This window comes from Pezoporus wallicus, unplaced genomic scaffold (genome assembly GCF_028554395.1).
Source record: "Pezoporus wallicus isolate ANWC-B61680 ecotype Strahan unplaced genomic scaffold, APGP_CSIRO_Pwel_v1 contig_3017, whole genome shotgun sequence".
Classification (NCBI taxonomy): Eukaryota; Metazoa; Chordata; class Aves; order Psittaciformes; family Psittacidae; genus Pezoporus; species Pezoporus wallicus.
Window position 1 is genome coordinate 2710403 of NW_026638957.1, and position 18453 is coordinate 2728855.

Consider the following 18453-nt stretch of genomic DNA (forward strand, 5'->3'; position numbering starts at 1 on the left):
ATAGTATTAAAATATTTACGTAACAGTTCATCAGGCTTATTATCTCAACAGCTACTATTTATGAAGTGAGACATTTTTGCAAAATTAATTAGTATATTTTGAAATGCATTGGAACAATTAGAAAATCTGCTTTGACATTAATGAACCTACCTAAGACTGCTCTGATTCCATTGTAGATGACCCATAATCGTTAACAATAATGCATCCGGAATGAATATCATAAAAGTGATGTAGAAAATAGGGCTGACCCTGCATATTTTGTCAATTGCCACTTATTTTCAAACTGAAACAAAGTGTTAGTTTCTGGAAATGGCCTATTTAGTAAACGGTTGGCACAGACTGAAGCATGCACACACAAAGCAGTAAGAGAAATAAGGGATTATTCAGTGCAAATTCATGACCCTGGTATGAAGAAATGGGAACTTTCAATACACACCACTCTGATGCTTCTGGTAACCTGAAAATAAACTGGAAAAAGCAGCTTTCTGTAAATACTCCCTACATAACTACGAGAAACAGAAGTGATGGCAGCTTAAACCAGTATAATGTAAAAGTTACAGAGAATATAAACTGACTTAAAATAACATTTTAATTACTAAGATCATAGAATCATAGAATAGTTAGGGTTGGAAAGGACCTTCAGATCATCTAGTTCCATCCCCCCTAGACCATGCCACCCAAGGCTCTGTCCATCCTGGCCTTGAACAACGCAAGGGATGGAGCATTCACAACTTCCCTGGCCAACCCATTCCAGTGCCTCACCACCCTTACAGTAAAGAACTTCTTCCTTATATCCAATCTAAGATGATATTAAAGATTGTGTTACAAAGACTCAGAAAAAAAAAATAAATCAAAAAGTACTTGCATTTTTAAAGGTCACACAATCAAATAGAATGTTAGGAACTCACATGAGCAAAAGAAAAAAGAAAAAAAAAGAAAAAAAGGCAAGCAAACTTACAAGAGCACTGGATTTTATTCTAAATTCAGTTTCTGTTTTTTGCTGGGCAAACACTATTCACTGCTGAAGCAGCAGGGAAGGAACCAAATCTCACCTTTTTCCAGCTTTCTGTTAATCTAAATAAATGAATTAATTAATTAAAACAGTAGTTTCATGACAGCTTTGCGGAAGTCAGTTCAGTGGCATGGAGGCCCTTGTAAGAATCAGCTAGTCAAAGCTTAACACCCAATTTGTGTCAAAGGCTGTCAGTTCTTAATGGCAACTGTTTTTGCACTATTTTCAGAAGTGTTTAATACATAAATTTACCTACTACTTGGGTTTTAGTCTGGCACACTGACCAACAGTTTGGTTTTTTTTTCTAAGTATGGTTTATCTGAAGCTGCTAATCAAACTGCCAATTATTGAAACTATTTTTTTCCTATGAACTTTTTTAAGGTCAATAATAAAAAGAAGCTTTTGCTCAGCACAAATCCTTATTTTGCCAATTTCTTATTTTTCAATTCGACAACATTTTACTATTAAGATGTCAAATGTATTCTATTGCAAGTGATCAGAGATGCAATTCAAATATTATTTGTATTTTAAGTCAATGACATTCAACTCCTGCTACCATGTGCCATTTTCTCAAATGTGAAGTGCAAAAATTTTTAGGCCAAAATGCATTGAGGTGAGAAGTAATTTCTGTACAAGAAAGAGCACAATTGGTAAGCATTATAGAAAAAAATAAAAAAATAAAATTACTGGGATCAAAGTCTTTTTCTTCAGTTAGCATAATGCTTAGTAAAATGAGGTAACTGCAGAGTTCTCCATTGCTACTGAAGCCAGTTATCTGTCTGAAATTTAGAGCAGGCCATTTAAAATTGTTAGAGAAAATAATTTCACAGCCAAAACCAGGACACAGGGACATTTGGTTCCTTTTGAGAGTACCACAATGCAACTTAAATAGAAATTAAGTGAAACTGAACAGCATCTGCAAAATCAACAGTTTGGCACCATGCACATTATAAAACCTGCAACTCCTGCCTCATGGCAAGGAATAGAGTCATGTAAGAAGTGAAATATACTTCATCAAAAATATTTCAACATTTCAAGGTTTTGTACTAGATGAATTTATTTTCTTAAAGACAAAACATCTGTGAATGTACATTTTTTGTAAACTATTAAGCCCTTACTGCTGTTTGAACATTCAAATAATACACAAAACAGTTCAGGAAAACCTAGGAACCTGGAAAGCTTTTTTTTTCCTTCACAATGGACTTCTGATTTTGTAGTTTGCTGCTTTCAAATGGATTCAATTCCTACTGCACTTGTAAAATAACATGCAGCACAACTGATACTTTAAAAGGAATGTATGTCTGTACAATCAGGAAAACATAAATTTTCCCTACTCTACAAAATCTTCTGATGTTAATTCTCAGTCTTTAATAAATGAGAGTGCTAATAGACATTGCTATTGAGAGGCTGAATCAGAAATTTAAATTACTAATTGTGCTGCAAAAGATAAAAAGTCAGACTCAAAAAGATACCCTTTCCAAGCCCCTGTATGATAAATGGGAACCACCATTGCCAAGGAAAAGACTACAATGTGTATCACTAAATTGGCAATATATATTAAAGTCACATTGTTCCAGCCCAATGCAGTTTTAAACCTATGCCATACTGCATTTTAAACCTATTTAAACTGCTTCTAGAAATATTCTCTGCATCATAAATGCATAAACACACAAAAAGTCACCTCCCAGAATTAAACAAAAGCACTTCATTGGTGTCTACAGGATGATTAGATGTATTTATTTCTGAATTGCTACTTGTTCCACAACTGTACTTTTACAAAGCTATGTTGCCAGTAAAATTGTTATTCTGTATTAACATGTAGTAACTAACAGGAAGCAAAATGGGAAGAAAGAGACCATTGTTTGCTGTTTGTCACATTTATTGTGCCAGTTTAAAACTTTGCAGCCTTGTTCAAAGGTCTAAACATTTCAAATAAATGCTTTGACTACTTTTAAGTTCATGGAAGAGCCAAGGTAAGGTCTAAGCATGGGTCATCACTGTGTTACATTTACAGTAAGCCTCTTGTTCTGCTGTATTTCAACTGTTATCCCACACAGTGATGCTCACAGAGCAGCAGGTAAAGAGGGTCTCTGCACTGGTTTCGTGCAGTAACAAAACTGACAGACACAGTTCAGCTAAATTCTAGATGTGATCCACATCCTAGCTTAATCTCTCATTCGATCTCAAAAAAGAAATCTTCCTAGACACATTAAACCTGAGTGGCAAAGCCATTTTCCTATCCTTTTGCAAAAAGTGTCCAGAATATAACTATTCCAGACTTTTGAAAAACAATTATTTTTAGAAAGATGCAAGCTTCTTACACTGCAATTAGCCTACTGAACTTCAGTTCTCTTCATTCTATCCAGCTCAGAAAATAAGCCATGTACCATTTTTAACTAATTCTACCTGTTACATGTCAGGAAATTAGAAAGCTAGATTTTAGTAATGAACATCTTCAAATATGAATCTGGATAGTCTGTTTAGCTAGCAAAAGAGACTAGCTGGCTGCTCTTCTCTCTGTAGTACAACTGTCTGATTTCATTACACTGTTGGTTAAAATCATACTTTGGCTTTATTCCCATATCAGTTTCTATCTACAAAGGAATCACCGTCTTCATATAATTGCTGTTTTAAACTGCACGTCTGTCACTGCTTAAGAAAAGATCAGGTGTTTCTCGCATTGTATTTACTGAGTGCAGCAGTTGAGTTACATCCCTTCTTCGGTTCCTAAGTTCAATCCCTTTAAATAAATTAACTTGTTACATAGAAGAAAAACTTTGAATTTTCACCTTTTTTTTTCCCTTTTCTCAGAGTTCCTAACTAATTATTGGTAATTAAAAATATTTTCCTTTATTAATAATTATCAGTATTTTCTCCATTGCTATTTAAATGCATCTGGTACAAAAATGATGGTTAAATTTGAAGCACCTACAGTGTCATAGTGCGTTCAGACATTTTCTTTGCTGTAACAGCAGCTAGACGACTTGCTAACCACATTGCCAGACCACCAGAGGGAGTCGAAAACTACATATAGCTTCTGAAAGGGCCTCAACCTGTGGGCTTGGAGAAACTGCTTTATGTTGTGACTATGACAAATGGGAAAGAAAATGAAATAAATTAGAGATATTAATGGAGATCAGGAGTTGCTGAGGATAAAGAGCATGAAAAAATTCTAGAAACCTCATCAATTTGTTACTACCCAGGAGTAAGAAAACGCTTGTGATCTAGAAGCGTTCAGCAAAAAGAAGTGTTCAGCAACTGCTTTCTGTTCTGCGTTTGTAAAACCCAAAAATATTTAATTTATATTTTTCAATTACATTAATAACTGGAGAAAAGTCTTACAGTAAGTCCAAAATTAGTACACAGAAGTCCTAAACCAAAGGGACAAAGACCCTTTGGTCTCATCATGTATGTCTCTTTGAACAGCTCAGGGAATGTCAGGGGTATCATGAAAACACTAGGCTTGTGCCAGAGGAAAGTAGAAAACAGTGTCAGAGTATAGCCTGCCTAGCCTGATGTGACCCTGAGAGAGACCTGGCCTGTCAACAGCCTCTCTCTGCCATAGTAACTGGCAGAACCAGTTAACCTTCATGTAAAGAAAAACATTTACCAATAGATTAATAGAGAAAATGAAATAAGAACATAAATTTTGAGACCTGCAACAAATTTATATGAGGAATTAGATCTTTTAAAACCTCTCAGGGTAATTAACCATTTGCTCAAACATTAAAAAGGCAGTGGATTCCTCAAGTCTTGATGTCTCCAAAACAAGGCTGGATGCTTTTCAGGTAACATGACTTGGTCAAACACAAGTTACTTGCTCTACTGAAGACTAACTGATTTACATTTGATACCCTGCTCTACACAGGATGTCAGATAGCAAATCACAGATCCTTGATTCCCAGTTCCCCCAGATCCTTGCTGCACTGTGCAGTGCCTGCCTACAAAACACCAGGGACCACCGGGAAGGTACTGAAAAGAAAGCAGCGCACATCATTCTGCTGCCCTGTAAACCATGGCATGTCTGCATCTTGAGTGCTGCATGGATTTTTAATACAACTGGTTTGACTCAGTCAGACATCCCTTATGTTCTTGCAGTATTCAGTTGGCTTTACACACTGCAACTTATTTTATGTGGCCCTACTCAACCCTTTAGAACTCTACTGCCTAACACTTGCTCTCACTGGCAGAAAGAAAAATTCTGCTTGCATCTTACAAGATTCTCCAGAAATCACAACTTTTCCTCTTCATGTACTCTGCTATTTCATAGCTTCTTTCTTACTACGTATTTCCAGGGAAGATTAGGACTGAGCCTATTATTTAAAATACAGTAACATGATCAGAGAAGTCTCCAGAAGGTCTAACATTTGCCTGAAAACAACAGATAATTTCCAGTCTGCTTCATTGTCCTGGATATCATTCTACCTATTACCACAGACCAAATTACAACATATGTGCTGGTTTTAGCCGCTTAATGAAAACTGAAGTAGAAAGCAGTAACGTCACTCTTGACTACAGCTGGTTGGGGATGGATGTGAACTATCATTCTATGGGCTTTGTCTACCTTCAGTTCACAAAGAAGATTCATGGGAAAAGTTTCTGGGGAATAACTGCCAGCTTTCAGCCTCTTAGTACTCCTGCTGGGTCCAAGTACAGGTTCTCAAAAACCTGAAGTTTCACATCTGGAGGACAAAGCAGATTTCTCCTTCATGCCTCTGACTGAACCCTACTTCAAAGTGCAAGGGGCAAATCAGCCAGCCAGGTGGGACACCTCAGAGTATGTTTAGGTCGAAGTTTGAAGGTGCCACCTGAGTTGATACTTTTGGTTTGCACTCATTCTCAAAAAAAAAACCAGCAACCCCAAAACCCCAAACAAACAAACAAAAAAAAAACAACACAAAAAAGGTCTCTTTTTTGTGTATGTACTTTAAAACCTGCTCTTTTTGTACTTCCAACACTATTCATTCCATTTATCAAATGAAACAGTTGTCTGAAGAGTAAGATAGCTATACATTAACCAGTGTATTTTAAGCTAGGTATTTCTGCACTTCTGATAAAAAAAGAAGGGTTTGTTGCGTAGGCTCCCTTCATATTTTTATTCTTTCTATATATGGGACACTTGACCTTGCAGCTCTTTTGATCCATGCATTGCCTTTCAGGACAAGCAGAAAGACTAGAGAAATCAAAGAGATGAGTTAACAAACAGAAATCTCAGGAAAGGAACAGACCCAAGTATACAATCTGGGGAGTAAAAATACATAATAATAAATTAAAAAAGCCCTACAAACAAAACCTGCATAACCTATTTAACCCAAATATACACTAAAAGAATGTGGTAGTCTTTAGGTATACTGACAGCATTATACCACAGGACTCAAAACAGGTATATTCACACATTTTCCTCCAAAAATGAGCTCCTGGCAGTCCTGGAGATCTGCAATAGCTCAAATACCACCAGTCTGTCTTAAAGGCTTGTTCAGCTACTTCTCCCTACTGCAACAGTTGTGCAGAATGCAACAGCCAATAAACATCCTTCATTATTACCTACAAAACTGACATCACCCAAATATCATCTGCCTAGCATTCAGATGTTCAGCTTATTTTCCAATTCTGTGAGAAGAGTTCACATCACAACTTCAATAGTCAGAAAAACCATGAACAAGCAGACCACAAGTTATCCAAGGGGAATACCCAGGCTACTGCTCTGCGCTGTGTACAGCTCTGGCAAGAATCTCTTCTAAGGAAAACCAGGGTTGACTTGGATAATAATGACATGATGTACTTCTCCAGATTGTTTTGCATTAACTTTGAAGCCACGACAGTGGTTAACCACACAATTTAGGGTAACAACAACAACAAAATTTCCTATTTCTGAACACCATGGCCTGGAGAAGAAAACACGCTGAAAAAAGGTGAAAGTCTTCATTACTGTTATCATTCCAACAAAACTAAAGAATCTGATTTGCCAAACACTGTTTATGCCCTACTGGGGAAGTACCTCCAACCCAGAAGCCCCAACAGCAGATTTTCATAAATCTGTGGCTCCAACAAGACTGGCCAACAACAGGCTGGGCTTGCCATCCTCCAGGCCAACAGTTAGGCTTTTACAGCTCCAGATAGGGGTGGTCAGGTGACTTCTGGTTTCACAAATCAATCTTCGGTGAGTTCTAAGCAGTCTTCCAGAAAACAGCTTTCTTGTATCACCGGTGAAATCACAAAGTGATCCAAAATCAGAAGCCTATCTTCATTTTTTTCCTGAGTATCCTGGTATTGGGTAAAATAAACCATTGCAATTACTTATCTTGAGCTTTGGTAATTTCTGTCACAAGGTTTTGCACTTTGTGAATGTGTCTAAGAATCTTAGAGAAGCACATAGTTGCTGGGAAGAAAACTTCACTGTTGATAACTGGCTTAGACTGAGCTAAGAAATCATGTTTCTGTCTTTACCAGTTGAAGATGACTCCATTTCCCTCTGAGAAAAAAGCTGACAGGTTAATCTGTTTGGTTGTGGGTCTTTTTGTTTTGTTTTTTCTTTTTTGGGGGGAGTGTGTTTGTGGGGTTTTTTTAGAATTTTTTGTTTTGTTTTGTGAGATTTTATTTTTTCATTTGTTTGTGGGTTTTGTTTTGGTTTTTGTGGATTTTTTTGTTTCTTGTCCTTCAAGATTTGAAGTTAAATGTGTAGACCATTATTTCTTCAAAAGCAATGCCCTCTACATTTTGGTGAGGCAAAGCACTCGGCACTCTCCCCATTTTGCTCCCTCCCCTTCTCCCTGCCCACACAGGTGCAAGACACAGGTCACCCTGTTCCACTTATTGCAAATTAACACAGCCTGCTCATTACAACCAGCTGTCAGAACCTGTCACCAATTCATTTGCCTATACAGCCTCAGAGGTAAAGGCAGAAATTACGGATGATTTCTTCTCCTGGACTCTGGCAAAAGATAGCTTTTTCCGACAGGAAATAATTTTGCTGTTTTTTTTTTTTTGTTTGTTTTTTTTTGGGGGGGGGTTGGTGCTTGGTTTTTTTTCGCTTTCTTTCCTGTACACGTGCAGTAAGTTGTGTGTAAGCATAAAAATTTGCTGAGGTAGCATCTTAATGATAAGACTGTAAAGGTTGAAAGCCAATGCCAACCTTTTATTAATTTTTGTAATTCAGATGTAGGTTAAGATTAAAGGCCTGTTCTCACCTTGGTGGTGATCTCCAGTTCTCCTTTTAATCTGACAGGTTTAAAATTTAACTAGATGACCTGCCAGGGTTGCTTACGGATAGTATGCATCACCATGTCAGTCAAAGTAGAACAGCACTAACACTTGAGCATAAAAGCAGTAGGGATATAGCAATTAAAGAAGAGTTCTCTGTTTTTCTCAGCTTTACTGTTGGCATTTCAAAGGAAGTTAACAGACTTCTGCATGAATGCTTTATTACTACTTTTACTTTGGATTAACTATGAAATCAATTAATCCAGTGTTAACCAAAATGCCTTAACTAAATTAATAGAACACTTACTTCCCCACCTCTGCTGGCTGAGAGGTGGATACAAAGACCAGAACCAAGGAAAGGGCAGAGCACCTATCAGCAGAAAGGACTTGGAATGGCTTGTGAGAAGCTGGCAGAACAGCCCGTGCCATCTCATCTACCTAAATGTTAACCAGGGATTTCCAGGCACTTGCAGACTACCCTTCATATCACACAGAACATAAAGGCTGTCAAAATACATGGGTTTTCTTCAAATTTACATTATTGCAGGTGTCTTTATATTTCTCTGCTCTTGCTGTTTCTGGGTATGAACATACAAGACTGCTCCAGCTGGTCTATGTTTTATTTACTAGTGCAGACCACAGGAGTCATCCTAAGTTTTTGGTTTTTTTTTCCTACGAAGGTATTCTGAACATCCAGAATCTACTGAAGAAGGATGGCAAGCGAGAGCTAGCAAACAGCTCTGCAGTTCTTATTTCTTATGGAATCCAGGGCCCTCTATGTCAAAGGAGCAAACCGAGAAATATTTCTCACAGGTAGAGAAAGATTAAAGCACTTTAATCTTTTTACAGCAGAAACAGCAGAAATGTTACTTCCTGGTCTCTCAGTCCAGAATATTCAGTCAATTATCTTCATTGAAGGGAGAAAATGTCATGTTTTGCAATGTAAAAATTGGTGTTGATAAAAACTGTCATATCTGCAAGGAAAAAATGAACACCACTAACTTGGTGAAACCACCTGGAACAATACTTGAAAAATAAAAAATTCCACCTGAAGACCATAATGACATATACACACACGTGTGTAGACAAACACACATGCACATACTCACAAACCTGCAGAGCTAGGAAATGTGTTTATGCTGGGTAACTAGCAAGAAAGCTTGCAATTCAGCACTGGTGAATATTACATGCTGTGCTGGTTTTGGCTGGGGTAGACACTTGCACATGGAGATACTGAGAGGAGAAATTTACCCCTGGAAACATCTTCCCAGAAGCCTCTCATCTCTGACTTCCCATACCCTTCATCCTCTTCTGTGGTAGCCCCCTTGTCTGGTCCTTTGAATCTGTGTGAGTCAAGAACTCATTTTTAAGTACAGGTTCTCTTAACAAAGGCGTATTACTTTAAACTGAGGCCTAGACATGCAATAGGGTATGTATCTATATACATACACATAATACATGCACATACTAAAAAATACAAGACACTTGTGCAATACTTTACCACAACGAATAAATATGTATCATCATCCTGTGGATATTTTCTGCCAAGAACTATTCTGTTCCTAGATGAATGCTAGGGAACATGCCTGTGCAGGTTACTGTTACCTTGTTCAGAAAAGTAGCCATGGAAAAGCGCTAAGAAAATATATGGGGAATGCCAACTTGAAATCTCAGTTCCATTCTGATGAAATACTACATTTTTATGTTACCCCCAAAAAACTGCTTAATAAGGTGTTTTAATGTTTTTTTTTCACAGCTGTGAACAATACATATGGCAAATACACTGATCCTTCTACTAAGAAACAATAAATTTTTCAGCTGCTTTTCCTTATAGGAAAGTGTGGAAATTTCACTAAGGCAGAGGAACAGTAAGTCAGTCATGTTACATCATTTGTACTCCTCTAAATCCTTTAGCAGAATTACCGCTTGAGGACTAACCTTTGTTTCTGAAAGTATTACAAAAAAATAACTTTACAGAATATTGATTATTTTAAAGATTAGATTAATAACCAGTTATTTAAATCTTTACTGATAAGAAATCTGATTTTTCCAACAAAACTGCCCGCATTATTGGGAACTGCATTACTTTTCTCACAGCATAGAGATATCAGTACTAGACTTTAAAGTTGACTGACGCATAGCAGCAGCGTGAAATAAACCTAATGTGAGTATATAAATCTAATATACAGTCTAACACCTCTTTACCGACACAACACAAAGTATTTATAGTACTAAGGAAGATTGGCTTGTGCACCTCAGATTTGGAATAGTGGTATGAGGATGAAAAAATTAGCCCATGGTCTTTACACGACCTAGAGGGCCAGCCTGGACAACAGAGTAAGCTGAGACAACATTGTTTCACCATGAGTAAACCCGCCTCCTGCAGGAAGACTAATCATCTGAGCAAAAAGTGAACCTGCTTTTGAGCTGCCTAGTTTACAACTCAGTTTTATCAATGTAAAAGGAAACTTCTTGATGCAGTTGCTTACGTGAAGATGTTAATCTAAAATTTCAGACAGCTTAGTGTCAAACACACCTCCAGAGCTCTGTTACCTGGAGGCAGCAGAAAGGTGGAGGTGATAAACATTTCAGCTACCCCAGGTAACCGGTTCAAAGCAAATGCAAGGTGACACCTAAATGTACTTACCCCTGCCAAAAAGAATTACCCTGTTTTTAAATTCTTATTTAATAACTACTGTTAGAGCACAAAGAGGATACAGAAATACTCATCTATAAAAATTGTCTTCAATACAAGCGTTGAATTCTAATAATATTCTAAATCCACCTAGTATCCAAAAGTTTCTTACGGTTAAATGAAATCAAAATGAAAAAAAGCCCTTTTATTTTGTTTTCCTCATCCTGAAGACAACAAATTCCATAAACTCCTCAAGTGCTAACTTCACAAGCAACTTGTTCTACAATCTCCCAATTCATCTGTACTGTCTGCATAGCAAGTATTAATGGTGGATTGTTTGTTGTATTTACAGCAAGTTTATTGGGGAGAGGAAAAGTATTCTTTTACAAATGAGCCATGTTCACTGTTGAGATTATTTCCAAAAAGAGCATTCAGAAAGCAAACCTGAATATATTACATTGACAATTATTTTTCAATATTTTAACATCAGCCACTTAAAACTGGTTGGGTTATTAGCACATATACTGATCTTTAAATATACTACTTCTACATAAACAGTGCAAATCTCAATATTCACATCAACCTGAAATTAATGCTGCAATTACTGTTGACATTCACATCAAGAAAGTAGTAAACTATTTCACATGAGCAATTCCAAAACCTTAGAATGCCATTATTAATATTAAAGAAACACAGAACAAACACATGGGGCTTCAAAGCCTTGTTTTGATACACACAATCCCTGTAAACATGGATGTATTGTACTTGTCAATACTGATATGATATAATTTTATAAATAAAACCATTGATATAAACAATTCCTATAACCATTTTTTGCATAGGGTTTGGATTAAGGTTACTTTAAGACAGAGCAAGCTGTTAACAAAATCCTCTAGTCAATTAGTCTTCCATCACACAAATTCAGGCATATGATTAAACTTTACTCAAGGAGTCTCTCTGACTTCAGTGAAAACTTACACATGTAAGCATATGCAAAACTGGAGTTAACATTAACACTGAAGTTACCCCTAATCATTGAGAATACAAGCAATAAAAGAGCTCTCCATAAATTTATAAAATATACCAATTTAAAAGTTTATGCTGATGTTTCTGTAAGTCACATTTATGATTCCAAACAGTTATGTACATACTATACTATCACAGTAGGAAATATTTCACTGTAGAACGCCACAGTGAACAAGTTGTGAAGCACAGTGTTCAATATAATTTCCCTTTAGTATTCCCAGTGCATAAGTTGTTAACATCTACACTACACAAGGTGCCCAGGTCTAGTATTTGTTATGTACAATGTAAAAGCAAGATAGAAAGAGCTTTGCATTTTAAAGTAAGGAATGAAAACAGTAGGTAATATACAGGGATTCACTCCTGCAAAATACAGAATTCTCCTTCACAATGACCACAACCACTGAATATGGTGGATTTCAGGTCATTCAACCCAGTAAAACAGTGCTCAGCACCTTGTAGGAAGAGAGATCTGAGTGCACTTTATTATAAAACATCTCCTTTCGATGTCATAAAGTGCAAAAAACATATATCCTAATATTTTACAGTCACTATTAAACTGCCATATTTGCACAATGCAAAATTCAGTAACTTCTTATACATTTTGTATGGACCCTATAATAACAAATGTTGAGACTGGAGTTTTGCATCTCTAAAAAAATTCTTAGTATTTTAAAGATATTGTGTAAATATAAAAAGAAAATATAAATTATAATTAATTCTTGAAATAGATATTTTAACATGTGAACATTTTCCAAAGCATTCAGTATGAAATTTCACTTTCTCTTACAGCATTACATTTTAGAATCTGTAAAACATTTTAAAAGCCTATACCTTGAAAAAGTAGAAATAAAAATTGTTGTATCACAGTACCAGACACCTCACCTCATCAGACATCTTTTACCCCAGATGTTTCTAAAAAATTAAAATAAAAAAAAACCCAAACAACTCAAGACTTATATTCCCAGTTGTTCAGAACAAAATACTTGGAGTTACTTCTTAAAAGAACGTAAGAATTGCATAAATTCATTTCGCTCTTCAAACTCAAACAAATGGGGTAAATCGTAACGACAAATTTAAGAGGCCTTAAAATACTATACTGCTTTGGTGCATTGTACCAGTGACTCTTTACATGCATGAAGAATCAAATTTTATGACATTCTTCACAAAGCTGGGTAAAAGCAGAAGTTTAAAGAGTTTTATACATGTTACAGAGCTTTCCTTTCTTTTGAACACTGGGGAAGAAAACAGGAGGAAGACTGACACTGAGAAACTGTCTTCCTCCAAGCTGCACCATGAGCATCATAGCTCCTGACCTTGGGCTTCACTGCACAATAGTAATTTAGCCCTAGGAGAATACAGTGTTGGTTGTATAATAGTTTTATACCATATCCAGTGATACCAAACTTAATGCTAACAAGAAATGTATTGAAATACAAAGGTAAAAAATGATTGAAATATATTTTTAAAGCAACAGACACATTAATGTAGCCTGCAAACCACAGGGAGTTTGGGGGGGGGAGAAGACAATATAGGTTTATAATAAACTACCAAGTTTATGACCACTTAAATCTTCAAGACAGGGTATTCTCTGCTTTTCAGTCAGAGAACTGGAAGATGGTTTCTGGGTTATTGCTGTCTGTGGGGTTTGTTGGCTGCAGTGTCTTTGTAGGTGTAGTTTTACCATGAGAATGAGAGGAAGAAGAATGTGAACTTTCACTGGAGCTGCTACGTGTCTCTGTGCTTGTACTTGTTTTTTTCATTTTCCTTCTCTTTGCAAGAGGTGCCTTGTCAACATTCTGCAGACAAAATCCTTCCCTTTTGTACTTGTTAAAGGCCTGTTTAAAAATAAAAGGTAATTCTAAGCTTTCCAAGAGGCTTAAGACATTTTATGGCTTGTAGTTTATTATGAATGTTCTATGGTAAGTCATAAGATAAACTGTAATCTATTGAAGGATCTCTATGAATAACTTTAACAATAACTTTACTAGCCTTTAAAAGTATTCAAGTGCCAATACATAACATTATTAATTCACATTATCATCTTGTTGTTTTTAATGTTTTCTAATTGTTTTTAATTTAGAAGTATTTTTAATTAAGCCTTAAACCTATTTAGAAATACATTTTCAGGAACCATGCTTTGTTAAACTTCACTGGTTTTCTTTCAGCCCAATTTATGTTGCATTATCAGGACCTCTCCAAGTAACAATTATTTTCTTTTTCTCTTCTTGGTAATAAACATCTGTAAGTATTTCAGCATAAATTTGCTCAATTACTGTTTACTCTCTGCAGAAGGGAACTTGAGAATCAACATTATGTTTGTATAATACAATTTCAGTTCAAACATTTTTAATAAATATACAATGGTAGACAAGCAAGTCCATTAAAAAAAAAGTATCCATGATTTTAAAAACATGAACTAGGTATGTTTCAGAAATGTTACCTCAATTTTTTAAGCATAAGGACAAAAAGTCAAACAGTCACTTAAGTTAAACAGAAAGAGTCTATTTTTTTCCTAAGTTTGAAGACCTTTTAAAATATTTCTCTAGGAAACATTTGCAATACCTACTTCATGTACAGCCATGTGTCTGTCCCTAAAACCCCACTAATATAAATCTCTTAAAAAAATATATTCTTGCCTCATCATTCATGTTTTCACTCTACTTAATCACAGATGTTAGATACCGCAGAAAAAATTGCAGCTATAAGCAACCACTGAATTATAAGCACAAATACGTATTTTTAATTAGGAGAAAACGTACGAAAAAATCTACATTAACACATTACAAAATTTAGCACGTGACAAAAGATTTCTCAGAACTTACATGAAAAGTGGCTTTGACATATGTGTGCACTGCAGCTCCTGAGGAGCCTAAGTTATCAGGAGTCATTAGAGGGTTGGACGACAGCTGGCTGCCATCCTGAAGCCATTCGTTGTATCTCAGGCTGGACATTTTTATTCGTTTGTTTGGATCCACTGTTAGAAGTCCTAATAGGAATATATTACATTCTCTTAAATTGTGAGCTCTTTATTTTCTTTTAATAGAAAGTTGGATTATTTTTTAAGAAAATCTCATGTATTGCTTTGGTAAGTAAATAATGCCATTATTTATCTTAGGTATGCTAATATTTATCCTAGGTAAGGCTCACACCATGTTATACTGTCATTCTCTCCAGAAGAATCATTAAATACAAGAAACTGCCATTTAATTGTTTGATAATTCGCATATCTTCACATTAACTCAGAACTACCAATAATTTCTTCTCTTAAAATCTCTCTAGGATTTAGTTCAGGAGGGTAGACTGAATGTTGAAATGCCTACCTTTTTGGCAGAAAAATTACTTACAAGTCTGCTTCTAAAGAAATTCAGAACTCAACCTCAGTTAAATTAGGACTGGTGCCTATCTCATGCTGAAAATATAATTAGATGCTCAAAAGCTATGGGGAAATCAAAGCACGGCAAATGTGAATGAAGCAGCTCAGAAATACAGCAGTTGTGGTACATGCATTCAAAACCAGCCAGAGTAAAAGTGACAGGAATACATTCATTTTCTGCAAAAGCTCAGCTTTTAAAACATCTCATAACTTGGTATTTTTACAAAGCAACCATAACATAAAAGAAGAAATCTGCTTTTAAATACGTTTTAAAAGAGTGACTTCACTTTTTCTGAAACTCTTTGGCTACTTTTAACCCCACACACCTTCCATCAGCATCTCACTATGTTAGAAAGCTCTCTGCTAGGTGTACAGGCAAGTTGTAGTGCCGTTCCAATGTGTCCACCTTTATTCATAACTTGAATTAGGGGCTCAGTACATAGCTTAAGCTGTGGATACTATTCGGTCAGGTTAGACACTGACACATATGCATACTTCTCTAAACTTTATCTTTTGAGATAAGAACATAAGATACATTAAATATTTGTGAATACGTACCTTGAATTAACTCTTTAGCCTCTTCAGAAACATTTTTCCAAGCTTCTCCTTCAAAGGAAAATTCTCCCTTTTTAATTTTCTTCATAATTTCCAATGCACTGGTACATGTTAAACTTTTGTCTTGAGACTGAAATGGTACCTGTCCTGATAGCATTGTATACTGTCATAAGAACAAAAGTAGTATTAACAAACACAGTATATTTGTTGACAGTCTTATTACTAAATACGGAAAGCTTCTGTATGCATCACCACTGCTACACAATAAAACTACCACTAGTGTATCTCTGAGGGCTACAGAAACTTAAAGTATGCAAGACTTTCTTTGGAGTCCTTGTTAGAACAAAACAAACAAACAAACATTCATGTTTCATGAAAATATCTGCGAAACACAATGGTATTTCTATCCAGTTTATACCTACGGAAATTAATTTTCTGTAAATCAGAATGCAGGTTGGTTTCTTCTCTGAAATGAGTATGTATGAAGATGGATGCCTGCTAGATCTTCTAACAAGATCATCTCTTTTTAAGAACCAGATCATATCAAGTACTTTTTCCATTCCCAGAAATGCTGAATTTAACTTACTGCTTTGGAAAAAACATCTCCATTCCTAGAAAACATCAGTCTCTGGAATCTATTATTTGTGCAGAGTATTTTCACTTCACTTGAAATATCATCTATCCAATTCAAGTCTGAAATTATGTCAAGTCCTTTGCATTTTAACAAAAAGTAAATACATAAAATGAAGTTACAATTGAAAACCTCTATCACTCACCAAAATGACCCCCAAACTCCACAGATCACAGGACTCGTCATAGCCATTGTGATTCAAGAGCTCTGGGGCAGCATAATGAAGAGTAAAACATGGAGTCTTAAGAGGCTGATTATCAGGTGGTTTTAAACGAGCAAAGCCAAAGTCAATTATTTTTATTTCTGAATTATCAGTTTCATCCGTAAATAACAAATTCTGTAAAGCAAAGACAAAATCAATACCAGCATCGGGTAGAAAATTGGTTAGAATACTTAAATAGTTATATTTTCCTCCACATTTAATGCTGCAGAAATCTATCTAGGGAAAAGGGGAACTGAGAGACACTGGGGGGAAAAAATGGAGAAGTAGGAATAACGGTACTCTGGGATGTAAGAAAATACGATGTGTTTATCCACCTCCTGAAAATCTGCAAGTTGAGTTAGTTCTGTCTGAGATTATTAATGAAAATGGGTATTCAGCAGAGAACAATAAGGAAAATAATTTGGGGAACACTGACAAGGAAAAAGCAAAAGATATCAACATAAGCGGAGAATTGCCTTCTTCCTCAAAGTATATTTTCTTTAACTTCTTCTTCCTTCTGGCATGCTCCAAAGGACAGCTTTCTTGCATGTGGAACTCGTTACATGTCTTGTCTTGCAACTGAATAGTCTTTGGTCCTCAAGTAGTAACACACTGTAGCCATATTGCTATGGGCACAATGACGCAAAAGAAAAATTTGCAAGTGAAAGATAGCGGACCGGGAAGTTCAAGCACTGAAGGTCACAGAGCAGTTCAACCTCTAACCAGTGGCCTACTCCTTACACCAAGGTAAAGAAACTTTGATACAGTAGTCCCCGAGAATTCCAACTTTACAGACTGGAACGTGGCATCTAGGACTTGAAGAGAGACAAGTTGTTGTCAGTTTGGAAGAAGATTTCAGACAATCTGTTCTTCTTTTCCCCTGAGTATTTATTTTTGTCATGATAAAAAGACAATGATAAAAGAGCGAAGCTAAGTTTTAAGAGAACTGGCGGAGGTCAAGATGAATTATAAAATATTTCTACTCCCCCTTTGAACTTCTGAGAGAAAGAGAGCAAATTATTTTTTGTTGCCTTTGCTGTTTAACCTATGCAACACTAGAAAAAGTCACAATATTAGAAATCCTATAGCCTATGCAAATTTGTAAGACAAGAAGTGAATTACTAATTTCAAACTCATTAAGAAGGGGGAAAGAAAAATGATTGCTAGACTGCACGCAGATCAGTAAGGACAACCTGAGAGCATTTATTATGGATAAAACAGAATAGCTACTACAAAATTTTGCATTCTGTACTGCTGTTATACATTAATGCACTATTAGAAAAGTCAGTTTTCTGTATTAGAATGTTGTGCAAAATGGATCTGAAGGAAAACAAATTTCAGTAGAAATATTAATACAGTGAGGACAGCCAATTAGTACAATCGTTCTTTTTTTTTTTTTTTTTGGTTTTGGTTATAAAGCCAACAAGTAAATAACTGCAGTGACATTCAATTAAAAAGACCTTTCCTAAGACATGATTCTTTCTTAAGACAAAAACGAAACTGGTTATGTACAGAAAGAAAGGTACAGTCCAAATGTTCTAAGCCATCTTCAGACTACTTCATTTATCTGGTAAACACATAGTGTTACATAAAAACCACACTAAATTATCTATTTTCTATGTACCTTTTCCTCTATTTTGCAGAGCAAATACGTGACCTAATGACTATTGCTTAGATCACAAAAGCCTTCCATCCAGTTCATGCAATTAAAAAAGCACCTCATCCTTAGCGACATCTGACCAGCTGTATTTTTTAAAACAGACTTACCAGTATCACATTAGATGTAAAATCTGAACATCAAACAAATCTGACTGAAATT

The 18453-nt window shown here is 35.8% G+C and overlaps 2 protein-coding genes across 7 annotated transcripts in view; one reads left to right on the plus strand and one right to left on the minus strand.

Moving 5' to 3' along the window:
* DGLUCY (D-glutamate cyclase) overlaps nucleotides 1–18453 on the plus strand; it is a 184154-nt gene that overhangs the window by 32586 nt on the left and 133115 nt on the right. The gene's annotated exons all lie outside the window — the stretch shown is intronic.
* Nucleotides 13313–18453, minus strand: part of RPS6KA5 (ribosomal protein S6 kinase A5) — an 85802-nt gene continuing 80661 nt past the window's right edge. For all 6 annotated transcript variants that reach the window (XM_057413379.1, XM_057413376.1, XM_057413377.1 and 3 more), the window contains 4 exons: nucleotides 16578–16769; nucleotides 15805–15964; nucleotides 14696–14859; nucleotides 13313–13708 (listed from right to left, as the gene is read on the minus strand). In XM_057413379.1, the coding sequence (XP_057269362.1) occupies nucleotides 13469–13708; nucleotides 14696–14859; nucleotides 15805–15964; nucleotides 16578–16769 (756 nt within the window). In that variant the 3' untranslated portion in view covers nucleotides 13313–13468. The remainder of the gene's footprint in view (nucleotides 13709–14695; nucleotides 14860–15804; nucleotides 15965–16577; nucleotides 16770–18453) is intronic.